Here is a 12,639-nt window from a genome sequence, read left to right on the forward strand (position 1 = left end):
CCGGGGCCGGTAACGCTGAGGGAGCGCAGAGGGAACATGGATGCGGCGGCGGCGCGGCGGGGGGCCGGGCCAGGCCGGGCGGCGGCGGCGGGAGCGTGGTGGTAGCGACCCCGCCGGCCTCGTTCCCTCGCAGCCTCCCCTCCGCTTTTTTTTTTTTTAATTATTTTTTTTTGTGTGTGTGTGTGTGGGGGGGGGGGTTATGGCGGCCCCGGGCCCTCCGCAGCTCGCTTGGCTGCGGCTGGGCCCGCGGCTGCGTGCCGGGCTGGAGGTCGCGCTGCGGGTGCCCAGCTTGTTCCTCATCGACGCCATCTTCAACTCGGCCCCGCTGCCGGGGGGCTCCGTGTGCGCCGCGCTCCTGGCCGTGCTGCTGCGGCTGCTGGGTGAGACGGACACCTCCCCTGCCTCCAAGGGCTGCCCCCCGCACCCCGCCGCCCTGTCGCCGGGCCGGGCAACGGGGGGGGACGGAGGGGACCCGGGGGGGGACGCCCCCAGCCCCCGCTGCCTCCCTCCTCCCTCCACCCGCCGGGCCCCGGCCTCCCCCCCCCCCCCCGCAGGCTGCCGCCGGCCTTGTTTACAGCCGCACGCTGCCGCCCTGCCTGCCACCCCTGTCCCTTTTGTCGCCTCTCCCTTGCCCCCTGTCCACGTCTGGCTGGCTCCTTCCTGCGGCCCCGGGCTCTTCCCCGGGCTCTCGCCTCTCCTGAGGCGTTGCTGCGGGGGAATCGCCTCCTTCCCCTTCCCTGCCGCGGGCCGAAGCGCCTCCCTGGTGTCCTCCGGGATCTGCTTCCTTCTGGTGTGTCCTCAAGGATATATTTTCCTCCTTGCCCCTCCTGCTGTCCTCCAGGATCTGTCTTCCTCCCTTGCCCCTCCTGGTGTCTTCCAGCCCTGCTTCCACCCCGTTCCCCTGTCTGCTGGTGGGTGTCCCCAGCCGGCGGGCACCGAGGGGCTCCCTGCGCTTCTTCATCCTCCTCCTCCTTCCCCAGAGCAAGCCGACCCCTAGAAGCCTCCCAAACCCGCAAATGCTGTTAGGGGGGTGCTGGGGGTGTTTGGGGTGCTGGGGTGGGGGTACGAGGAGGCGTCGTGGGGCCGCTGCCGGGTGGCGATCGGCGTGGTCTGGAGGTTTCGGCAGCCCGGGGGGAAGGCGTGTAACTTGGGGGCTGGGGATTCTGACAGTGCACCTCGGCAGCGTCCTGCCTGACTGAAATACCCCGCTCAATCCCGTGTTTTAGGAGCCACGGTTCAGGAGTAGCTGATACCCGGTTCCCAAACAACAACAAAAAGTGCTCGAGAGGTCTCCTGAAGCTTCGGATAGTTTATTATTAAGTTATTTCTTTTCTGAGATGAAGGTTAAGTCACTGTTATACCTATGCGATACTATTTTCAGTATGGCATGTAATGCTAAGGGAGGTTCTCTGTGTGCCCTACGTGCGGTTGGAGCTTCATTCTGCCCACTGCTGTATGGGTGACACCGAATTACGTTGGAGCTGGGAATCCTGTGACAGGAAGGAGACTCCGAAGTACAGCTGGAGGTTTTGCAGGCCTGCTACGTGTTGACTTTGTGTGGTTTTGATGTTTGTATTAGGAAAAAAAAAATATGACCAAGGACACGGGTGGTACACCTGTTAGGGGAGGAAACTCAGGAGAGGTTAAAAGGAAAGATAAACAGTGAGAAGTGTTGTGGTGACAGTACTGCGCTAGTTGAAGAGAGGAAGGTGAAAGGGATTGTAAGCAGGTGAGAGGAGAGCAAAGGAAATGAGAAACACGAAGCAGGTGCTGTGATCGGGCTGCTTCCCTGCAGCACCTGGGGAATCTGCTGTGGCCAGCAGCAAGTCCTGGGACGTCCTGCCCTGCCTTGCTGCTGGTCCTGAGGGCTTTGGGACAGGCAGGAGGGGTTCTCCTTCCCTATTGCCCATTTTCTAGACCTTTTGTTCCGCCCTTCTGTCACTACCAAGAGTGCTTCTCATTGAGAAATGGTTCCTTTTTAAGGGAAAATGGCACTGCTGCGCCCCCCCAAAACAGTTTGAGGAGCCCTTCGTTGTGTGATCCAGATGCTGTAGGAAGTGCCTTGAACTTAATCCAATGTAAATGAGGATGGTGGATATGTTGTCGGATGATCTCTCTTAAGAGTGTGGTAATGGGATTGAATTATGAAGGAGCTCTTCAGGACTGTGTTTATATCATCACTTTTCTGGAAGGGTTTTGGGGAAGGAGTGGGTGATCCCTCCCCTGACTCCTGTGCGAGAGCTTTGGGAACAGTTTATGTAAGGGACTGATCTTGTACTTTGAGACAAGTGGTCTGTGGTTCTTGGCTTTCCAAAAATTAAAAATGTAACCACTTAAAGACGATGTTAAAGACCTTCCACGTTGTTCAGGCAATGGAGCGCTTACACATTTATTTTTTTTATCTTCCTCTGAATTTAAGGATTGCAGGGTTGGGGTTTTGTTGTTAGGGTAAGCTGAAATATTTGTCTTGGGTCCTTCTGTATTTAAATACAGGGGAAGTTGCCCCTTTTAGTTACTATTTGCTGGCACTGAAAGACTGATCTGATCTAAGTTTTTCTCGTAGCACAGTACTGCTTAGGACAGGATGAATGCACAACTCCCCCTCTGGGTACAAAGACTTTACCTCTGGAGAGAGTTGATAGCTTTCAGGGGTGCTGTGAACAGCTCTGAAATACTCCGGGAGTACAGTTTACTCCACGAAGGCTAAGTGGAGTTCTGGATGGTTTTAAAAGCGTTTTGCTGCAGGAGTCCTCCGTTCGGTTCCTCCACCACTTACTGTCCATACACGTGCCGTGGGTTATACGCGCTGTGGGGCCGGGTTCTGAAGCCTTGGTGCAGCTTTTCTCCGTTCACCTTGCTTTGTCTCCAGCCCGATGTTCACCTTTCGTATCTCTGCACGTGTACGTACGCGTTTCCATTCCAGGAGCCTGAAAAGGATTCCCTCAGAAAGCAGTCTGTCCCCAGGGAGGGCACGGGTTTCAGAGAGGGTTGCAGTAATACTGGAGTCCGTAGAGAGATGCGGGCTTAAGAGAGATGGCTGGGGCGAAGGGAAAAACAATTTGGCAGTTCCACGTGATTAAAGCACTGACGTGCACAGGTAATTGAGCCCTGCGTCTGGCTGGAAGTCGCATTTGAGTTGTGTGCTGCTGCAAAGGTATTGACAAACTGCAGGAGCGCAAGGAGAAAATAGAGGGGGATTCGTTGTAGTGCAAGAAATGATTTTAAAAGTAAACGCTGTGCTTGGAGGCTGTACTAGACAGGTAGCTGGTGGCAGGGTGCCACGGCTAGGAGCAGTACCGGTGCTCAGAAGTAAAGCAGCAGCACCTGGGGGAGCACGAGACAGACCTTACCGAGGAGGAACAGCAGCACTTAGGCACGGGAGAGGGGCAGCAGGACATCTTGGCACGGGGATGGGCTGTGCCCTGTAAGCGGGGAGCACAGTGCTCCCCTCCCCTGCCGACGTTCCCGCTGGTCTGTCGCCGTTGGAGGTCCCTGGGGGGTTGGCTCTCCTGCACCTGGCGACAGGGAAATGTTTTTTTTGGCCAGGCCCTCTTCAGAGGAACCCGTGGGTGTAGCTTTTCCCTCTCCTGACTCACTGCAGCAGAGTTTCAGGGATGTGTCTGGCATGTGGAAGGTCAGTGTTTTTAAGGGGACCTGCGGTATCTAAGTACTGCAAGGAAGAAAAATGGATTTAATTAATGGGCATGATTCCGAGAAACCTTGTTAGGTTCAGAGAAGCCTTGTTAGTACAAAAAGTCCCCTTGGCTTCAGGGATCAGAATTTGATACCTGACAACCTTGTTACAGTTGTTTGAGTCTTTTCTGTGGCTCAAAGAAAGGATACGAACTTGTCAGCACTGTCGGCTTTCCCGTAGGTGTTTATTATCGAATGCATGGAAAGGCAATGAAATTTTCAAGCGAATTTCACAGAAATGTTGTGTGCAATGAGTTTCAGCTTTTCCTGGGAGAACTGAGCACGAGGCGTTTCCTGCACACTGACCAAGTTTCTCCTCCATCACCTTCCCAAGGTTAATGATTAGTTAAGGAGCATGTTTTTACATAAGCCGGTGCTGCTCGCAAGGAATGCTGTTAAGGTGCATTAGTAACTTTTTTGGGGGGGATAGTCTACCTTTTGGTATCGTTTCATGTTCACGTTCTCCCTTTTTATTCAGTCGCTCATCTTTTTTTGGACAAGAGCAGCTGGCAGCACCACTGGTGGAACCAAGTGCTGCTTCTTAGCAATCTTTCTTATTCCTGTGATCGAAATACCAAGGCTTAGAATATTTATTTGTTTAAAGAGTTGATTCTGGAGGATTTGGAACAATCCAAAATACCTTTTTCAGAAGAGACTGATCCTATCCTTCAGTAAAAAGAGCATTACTTGGGATTTCAGTAGCTTTATAACAGGGATGGAAAGCAGCTTCTAATGAAATACGAGCTGTGGAGAGCAAAAGTGGTTTGGAGAGGAGAGCAGTTACAGACGGGCGGCTGATGAGACACCTGGAACAGAGGCAGTGCGCTTCCTGACGAAAAACGTGTTCAAGGATGTACGGCAGGAGGGCTACGGGAAGGCCCCTGCCTGTGGCTGGCGTGTTGGTGGAGTTCATGAGTTGTGCTACAGGAGGAGCGGGCTGCAAGGGCATAAATGTGGTACAAAGGTACTACAGACACCGGGATACGGTTTCTCATAGGAGGATACAGGCTTCCTGTCACGGGCACGATGTGCTCGCGGTTGGTATGAGGGAAGGGTTAGCAAACAGGAATTTCAGGATGCGAATCTGATCTGTAATAAGTAAGACACAAGTTCGCAGTGGTACCGGCGAAGAAACCATGGGCACAGTTTGGAACTACCTACAAAAATGCGATACACTGGGAGGTCTTTTCCATGAAACTTGTGTTTCGGGATACCTTATCGGAAATGAAAACAAATTGAGGAGAATTGGAAGAGTGCCCCCCTGCCCAGGAAGCCGCAGCAATTTTCCAGTGTTTTAACAACTGTGGTTTAAAAAAAATAAATCTAAAAGGTCACGGGGTTCAATTAAAATATTTTACTGTTTTAAACAGCCTTATGCCCTCTGTACTGCCACAGTGGCTTTATATCAGTAAGCTAAACCTAAGAAAAACTGCCTGCTACCCCAGCAGTGAGGTCTGTTGAACTTCAGATTGCCTGAAACAAACTTGCTTTCCTTTCCCGTCTTCAGTGTTGTGCATCGTGACAGTTTCACCGCACGCTCAAATTGCTGTCGCTGATAGCAAACAGTCATAAAGTTATTAAAATAGGAAGCCTTAAAATCCATGCAGTTACACAACAAAACAACAAAAAAAGCCTCCGTGCATTAGAACACAAGTAGTAATGTACGTTAGAAAGGTACGTTCCAATTTCGTAAGTAACTTTCTGTAGTGTTAGTTAATGCTATGAGCTGGCGTGCAGTTTTTCTTAACGTCAACTCCAAAAAAAAAAAATTACTGTTCATTTCGATTATAGGCGGAGGGATGGGGGACTTGACAAAAGCTTGGCTTTTCAGAGCGCCTCATTTTGTGGGGCTGACTTCCAAGCCGTGGCAGCGATGTCTGAAAGCCGCTAACCTCTTGGTGGCCCGCCTCCCTCGTTCCCTGGCAGTGTCCTGCCGTCCTCGGGGAGAGTTGGGCTGAGCGGTTTTGCAGAGCATCGTCAGCACTTAGACTGGCGCGGGCATCTGTGGCTGAGCGCCTTGTTCAGGTGAAGTGGGGGGGACGTAATATGGCGATAAATGAGTCAAGTTCAGTGAATACATACAAAGCTGGTGCCGTAGCTGGTAACTGTCTGCTTTTAGAGCTTAGCTGCCCTTCGATTTCAGGGCTGATTGGGAAGGATCTTGGAGGACTTGGAAGCTGTCCCTGCTCGGTCTGAAGCTGCAGACAGACCCAGTAATAGAGGTGACGTACGCCTCCAGTGGTTTGCGTCGCGGCCGCAGTGCGCAGACGTATTAAGTGCAGATGAAGTGGTTCTCTTGTACCGCTCTGACAGTAGCACCACGGGTAGCGTGAAGTTATGGGCGCCTATGTGGAAAGCAGCAATGGAAGTGAACATTTCTCTGAAGCTAATAGGTGAAATCTGTCGCTCACTTTCTGCTGAGAACTAAATGATTTCCCTCTGTTTTCAGGTGTCTTTGTATCCAGTGTTGTTCTGGTGTTACAACAGCGAGCACTTTTCAAGTTCTACATGATCGCCTCGGCGTTTCTGCTGGCTGCAACTTCAGTGTTGGTGAATTACTACGCTTCTTTGCACATAAACTTCTACAGTGCCTACTACACAGCAGCTTTCGGAATTCAGTTCTTCCCTCACAAAGGACCCTCACTATGGATGGCGCTTTCCATCCTCCAGCTGACCTTTGGAATCGGATACGTTACGTTGCTGAACGTGCAGTCCATATACTCTCAGCTCATCATCCTGGACATACTGATTCCTGTAATCGGCTTGGTTGTGGAACTACCTTTGAGCGTCCGACAGATGCTGGTTTTTATTTCAGGCCTCGTGCTGACACTGAACACCACAGCCATTCTAGTTACAAAAATTAAATGGTTCTATTACTCTGTGCGGTATGTTTATCTGCTGGTGAGGCACATGTACCGCATTTATGGATTACAGCTACTGATGGAGGATACGTGGAAGAGGATTCGCTTTCCAGCTGTACTGCGGGTCTTCTGGCTGACGAGACTTACGGCACAGGCTGTGGTGCTGACGTACGTCGTGAAGATGGCCGAAACCAACACAGAAGACAAATTCTTGATATCGTGGGATAATTGCTGGGAACTGATTTGCAGCCTGATAATAAGCGGGTGTGATTCTACCTTAACTGTGTTAGGCATGAGCGCTGTCATCTCCTCCATAGCGCATTATTTGGGACTCGGCATCTTGGCCTTCATCGGGTCGACCGATGAAGATGACAAAAGGCTTGGTTTTGTAGCACCTGTTTTGTTTTTCATTTTGGCCCTGCAGACTGGCTTGAGCGGCCTGAAACCAGAGGAAAGACTGGTTCGCTTGAGTCGAAACATGTGCCTTTTGCTGACCGCAGTCCTGCATTTCATCCACGGAATGACAGACCCCGTGCTGATGTCTCTCAGTGCCTCCCACGTGTCGTCGTTCCGCAGACACTTCCCCGTGCTGTTTGTTTCAGCTTGCCTTTTCGTCCTGCCAGTTCTGCTCAGCTACGTCCTCTGGCACCACTATGCACTGAACACGTGGCTTTTCGCGGTTACGGCGTTCTGCGTAGAGCTTTGCCTAAAAGTAATCGTTTCTATCACTGTTTATATATTGTTTATGATTGATGGCTACTATAATGTGCTGTGGGAGAAACTTGATGATTATGTCTATTATGTTCGTTCAACTGGCAATATTATTGAGTTTATATTTGGAGTGATGATGTTTGGGAACGGAGCTTACACGATGATCTTTGAGTCGGGAAGTAAGATCCGCGCTTGCATGATGTGTCTGCACGCGTACTTCAACATCTACTTACAAGCAAAGAACGGCTGGAAGACTTTTATAAACCGCAGGACTGCTGTTAAGAAAATCAACTCCCTTCCAGAGGTAAAAGGGAGCCGGCTACGTGAAATAGACGACGTATGTGCAATCTGCTACCACGAGTTCACCACCTCTGCTCGCATTACTCCCTGCAACCATTACTTTCACGCACTTTGTCTTCGGAAGTGGCTGTACATTCAGGACACGTGCCCCATGTGCCATCAGAAGGTGTATATTGAGGATAAGGAAAACGCCAATATCTCTAACAACAGTGGATTTGTGGCACCCAACGAAGGTCCTGTAGAAGCTGCGGAAGAAGCTGCTGATGCTGAAAATGAATTAAATGAAGATAATGACAGTTCAGAGAGCGACGACGACTGTGTGGAACAGCACTTGAATGAGACTCTTAATGCTAACTCTAACTCTGGGTGATTGAGAAGTCCTTTCCTAAGCTGTGAGGTATTTGTTTAAATTGACTTCAACAGATAAAAAGTATCACTTTGTAGTTGTTATACCTAAGCACAACAGCAGTATCTTGATGTTGAGTCTGTGAATGGTGGTTGTTTACTGTGGTGTGTGCTACTGTAAATATACCTCTAACTTGCTGGTCTCTTTCATGACCACCTTAAATTATGTACATTATTGTACATGGAATAAAACGTTTTCATGTTTTTAAGATGGTTGGAAAAACACTCTTTAATTGATGTAGTGAGAATGCTGTGCCAAAGACTGTATACCAGTAATCCCTGATCAACGAGTTCTGGATGTAAAGGAAAAATATTGGTGAAAGCAGACTGTTCGACAGCTCAAATCAGAAATGAAAAGCCTGAACCAAAGTAGCTTTACTTACAAATTCAGTATTAGCAGAGCTTTATTGCTTAAAAACTAGTGAGTTGTATTTAAGAAAAAATAAAAAAATAGGCTGGTAGACTTAATGCTACAGCATTTGTGTATGCGGAACAAAAAAATGAAACTGTTAAGCTTTTGGGTAAAGTAGTAAAGCATGCACTTGATTTATTAAGCATTTCTGAATTACCAGTAGTAACTTGAAGTATTCTACATGTGAACTCAGCAGCCTGGTATTCATTTTGCAATGCATACACGTATTAACAAGAGCTGCTAGCTTAGACTATCTTTAAAATTGATCCTGAATCTTGATGAAAAGGAAATAGGGCTGAGAAACTGTACCAATGCAGACCACCTTTTTCAAAATCAGCTTTAATCTTGTACAAAAAAAGCACTACATACTGGCTTCCATTGATAAGAACTTGCAGATATGATCAGTCTTAAGTTATGCTGAGTGAGTGTAAGAAGAACTTTATATATTTGGAAAGAAGACTTTAATAGTGTTGTTATATAGCGTATTGGCCAACTCGAGCGGGTCTTCTTCTCTTACCGCTGCCATTATTTCCAGAATTTGACTAAAAAAGAAAGATTGGTATTAGAGACTCTGAAACTCAGTACTGAATATATGTCAGACTGTCGCATCTGTATGTACATAAATAACTAAGATTCACCTGGAATAAAAACCTCCTTTGAGAGCAACAGGGTAAGATGCTCAAATCTGCACACAGCTTCACTTTTAAGTAAGTCACTGACGTCCATTCCCTGAACACGGGTTGCTCACTGGTACAGATTCATCTTTGGTCTTTTGACTCTTGTTCAGAGGTTATTAAACAGCTTTCTGTTCCAAAGAAAGTGTCACTTTGTGCATGTCTTTATCAGCGGTCCTGATTCCTCAGACTGAAAGTCATTAACCTCCTTTCAAGGTTAAAGCTGCACTATAAACAAATTGGTTTATGGCAAAGCTTAAATTCCAGCTATAAACTTACCTGCGAGTACAGCTGCCAAAAGAGGTCATTTCAACCTCCCTTTCTCTAGATTGTGAGGAATACACGCAGGTACTAGTAGTAGTCGATGTTAAATGAGCACTGTAAAAGGCCCATGGCCTTGATACGACCCAGGAAAAGGTGGCAAAAGAAATTGACTGAGTAGTAGTAACACTCAGTGAGACAAAACAAGCCACAACCTTGTCTCTGCACTTATTTTCTTGATTTCCTATCACTTGTGTGTACAGAAAAAAAATGTATAGTCTGTACAATTCCTAACAGGCTTTACACTATTTTTTTTTTCCCTAGCAGTAGGAAAGAAAGCAAGCTTCTTTGTAATCTAGATGAAGGACCTCAAGTTCGATGGTGTTTGGGTTCTGGATGTTTGCCACAACTTATACAATAGTTAAGCTCCTCCTTGAGGAAGGCAGAGTAGAAGAAGTTGCTCCTAACTATTCCTTTCATACCGGTATTTTCCTGGATTAAAACTTAGCCCATTTCATGCCCACTTGTGCTTTGCAGCCAAACAGCTTCTCGATTTAAGGAGAGGTTCAAGAGAAGATGGGGTGAGATCAGGCCTACACAGAAATAATTGCCAAGTACCAAAAAATTTCAGCCCTGAAGAGTTTTGGTAGGGCTTACAGGTATCGATCCCCACAGGGCTGTAGTAGGATGCCATTGTTAATAATATTGCTATTATTGTAGCATCCTACAAGTTATTGTGACATTGTGTGTATGAAAACTTCAGAAGAAAAAAAAAAAAAAGCCTCTGGTGGCTAGAATTTCAATAAAAATAGCTTCCGGGGGGGGGGGGTAGTGCAGTTATTTATATATGTGTGTGTGTATATATATATATATATAAAATAAAATCACCAGCAAAATTGAAAGCTGTCCCCACCGCCCCCATCCACCACTACCAAAAAAAGACAAGTGGAAAAACCCTCCTGCCAACTGAGCTATATTAAACAGCATATATACCCTAATTATTAAATATAGTTTGTGGCCTCACGCTACCTTTCCTCTCACAACAGATCATGCTGCTTGAGAAGTCACAAAATACCGCGCTTCCTAAGGTTTAAGAGGTTCTCAGGTTACTAATCTGCATCTAGTAAAGGTTATAATTAATTTTAAAAGGATAGTTGGTTTGAAATAAGGTTAAGCTAAACGAGATTGTTTGCAGTTGATCTCTTCCCTAACTCCACAGTCATGGACTGACCTCAGAAAGGCTAAATAGCGAAACAGCCTTTCTGTGCTAGTGTTGTGTTTGTGTTCAAAATAAAATTAATTTCAAAGAGTATTACAGAGCAACATAACTGCACAGAAATATATTTGAACACTCGTAGAGTCACTGTGTAAGCTTTAGCACGATCAATTTTTTCTCTGAAGTTTCTTCAGGTCTCTCAAAAACACGGCACTGCCCTCAGTTGTCACATAACCTCTTGCTTAGACGCTGCCAAATTCCTAGATTCTTTCGTAGCATCCTGAGAAGTATTTCAAAATCCAGTTCCAAACAGGTCATTTACACAACTTTTCAGAGAAATACATAGAGGCTTCCCAACAAAGAAAGATCTTTTGATCACGCAAACAGGCTTTGCAGCTGCATAAGTACAGCCGTGAACCTTACTTGCTGCCCTGAAGTCATTCAGGTGCTACGCCACAAGAAACCTTCCTGAACTCCTTTTCCAGGAGCTGATAATGAGATGACGACAGAGAAGCCTGCCGTGACTCACCAACCAGATTGTGCTAAGTCATAAAACTTCAGGCATTTCATCTGCCAAAGCTATTTAACAGAGATAACTACACATTTTCACTAAAACAAGGGCACGTTTCCTTGCTTCTCCCACCTCTGGGAGGACGCATTACAAAGAGGTGGCAGAAAACCAAGTTTCTGTACGTCTAAATTCTATGTTCTGTAGCCCCTAGAATCTTCTTTCTCGGATCTGTATGTCGACCCGTTACTCACAACTAAACTTCATATTATCCGTATTTCATGAAACCGTTTTTTAAAGCACAGTAGCAGAATACAGATCCTCGCCAAATCCACGTTACAGCAGTTTGTACCATGGTCACACCACGGCTGGTCTCCCAGGGACCTGGGAGAAGTTGTATGAACGTGTCGTTTCTGTCCACGCAGTATCTTGGTGCTGTCCCCCTTCAGAGCACAGCTCTAGGCTCTATCAGTTTTAAAAATAACTGCAACTGAGCGAAGTTTATTCAAGTCAGGTTACCCTACAGGGTTTAACCCATTCTCTAAGATATTGAGGGAAAAAACAGAAACAGTACTGGTTTTGTTTTCAGGAAGCTTTTTACATCCAGAATTGCCAAAATGGCAAAATTAAGACTTTTTTTTTTTTCCAGAGCCAATTAAGCAATGCCTTGCGTAAGTTTCAATAAATTTATACTCATTTCTATTTGCTACATTTCCAGTGAACTGTTGCTTTCCCCCCCCCCATGAGATTTGAAGTATTTTTCATACTACTACAGCAGTACACTTACATTATATGGCAGGGTTCGTTTCTGTCTTTCAAGCAGTGCCCTATTTCCCATTTCTTTTTGGTAGGAAATGTAGTTTTTACGTATTTTGATCCAGCATGGGTATTTTTCACTCCACACCAAGGTGCATCTAGTTTCATTTGAAGAACAGAATTAGGAGCATGCAATCACTTGAGAATACCATGAGATAGTTTAATCATCTATGTCCACAGACAAAAGCTCTAGCAAATTCTTTCTAGCAATGACTTACAGTTCAAAATGGAATTTAAGAGATTTGGGCAATTTAACATCTTACCAATCTTCGTATTTTCATACCATTATCGTAAAATTTTACTTTTTGAAGTATCAGCAACAATAATATATACCACTAATTTCCACTGGCGTAACAAAGATAGCTAGATACACTGCATCTGTTCCACAGAAATTTCCTGTGTTTTTTAACAGGTTTGTGCTTTATGTGCAAATAAATTCAAGGATTTAGGTAGTTTGCTTTTTTTTTTTTTTCCCTTCTCTCAGATTGAGAAATTCAAATAAATACTGCTTTTTTGATGGACAGTTACTCATATGTAAAATGTACGTGCAACAAAAAAAAAAACCCACACCTGGTCAGTAAATTAAAATCACTGCTCATTAGCCCAGGAGGGGAATTCGAGCCTTCTCCCACCTCCTTCCATTTAAAGAGCTGTTGTCTCCAGTTGCCATTACTGTTACCACTGGTAAGATACCTTAGCCATCGCCCTGCATATGGTACATTTCCACCACTTAAGCAGGATTTTGGTTTCTCAGTACAACTGGAAATGCGGGCTTGTTAATT

The 12,639-nt window shown here is 46.3% G+C and overlaps 2 protein-coding genes across 9 annotated transcripts in view; one reads left to right on the top strand and one right to left on the bottom strand.

The window, feature by feature from the left end:
- On the top strand, positions 1-11,138 carry RNF139 (ring finger protein 139). Its single transcript, XM_040547070.1, has 2 exons — positions 1-380; positions 6,143-11,138. The coding sequence occupies exons 1-2, from the start codon at positions 200-202 to the stop codon at positions 7,933-7,935; spliced, it is 1,974 nt and encodes a 657-aa protein (XP_040403004.1). The 5' UTR covers positions 1-199; the 3' UTR covers positions 7,936-11,138.
- TATDN1 (TatD DNase domain containing 1) overlaps positions 8,711-12,639 on the bottom strand; it is a 20,410-nt gene continuing 16,481 nt past the window's right edge. For all 8 annotated transcript variants that reach the window (XM_040547072.1, XM_040547076.1, XM_040547075.1 and 5 more), the window contains 2 exons: positions 11,829-11,955; positions 8,711-8,924 (listed from right to left, as the gene is read on the bottom strand). In XM_040547072.1, the coding sequence (XP_040403006.1) occupies positions 8,822-8,924; positions 11,829-11,955 (230 nt within the window). In that variant the 3' untranslated portion in view covers positions 8,711-8,821. The remainder of the gene's footprint in view (positions 8,925-11,828; positions 11,956-12,639) is intronic.

Source organism: Cygnus olor, chromosome 2 (assembly GCF_009769625.2).
Source record: "Cygnus olor isolate bCygOlo1 chromosome 2, bCygOlo1.pri.v2, whole genome shotgun sequence".
Taxonomy (NCBI): domain Eukaryota; kingdom Metazoa; phylum Chordata; class Aves; order Anseriformes; family Anatidae; genus Cygnus; species Cygnus olor.

Coding starts and splice junctions, on each gene's coding strand:
- RNF139 (XM_040547070.1), top strand. CDS start 200: ATGGCGGCCCCGGGCCCTCCGCAGCTCGCTTGGCTGCGGCTGGGCCCG. Junction 381..6,142: donor CGTGCTGCTGCGGCTGCTGG/GTGAGACGGACA, acceptor CTCTGTTTTCAG/GTGTCTTTGTATCCAGTGTT.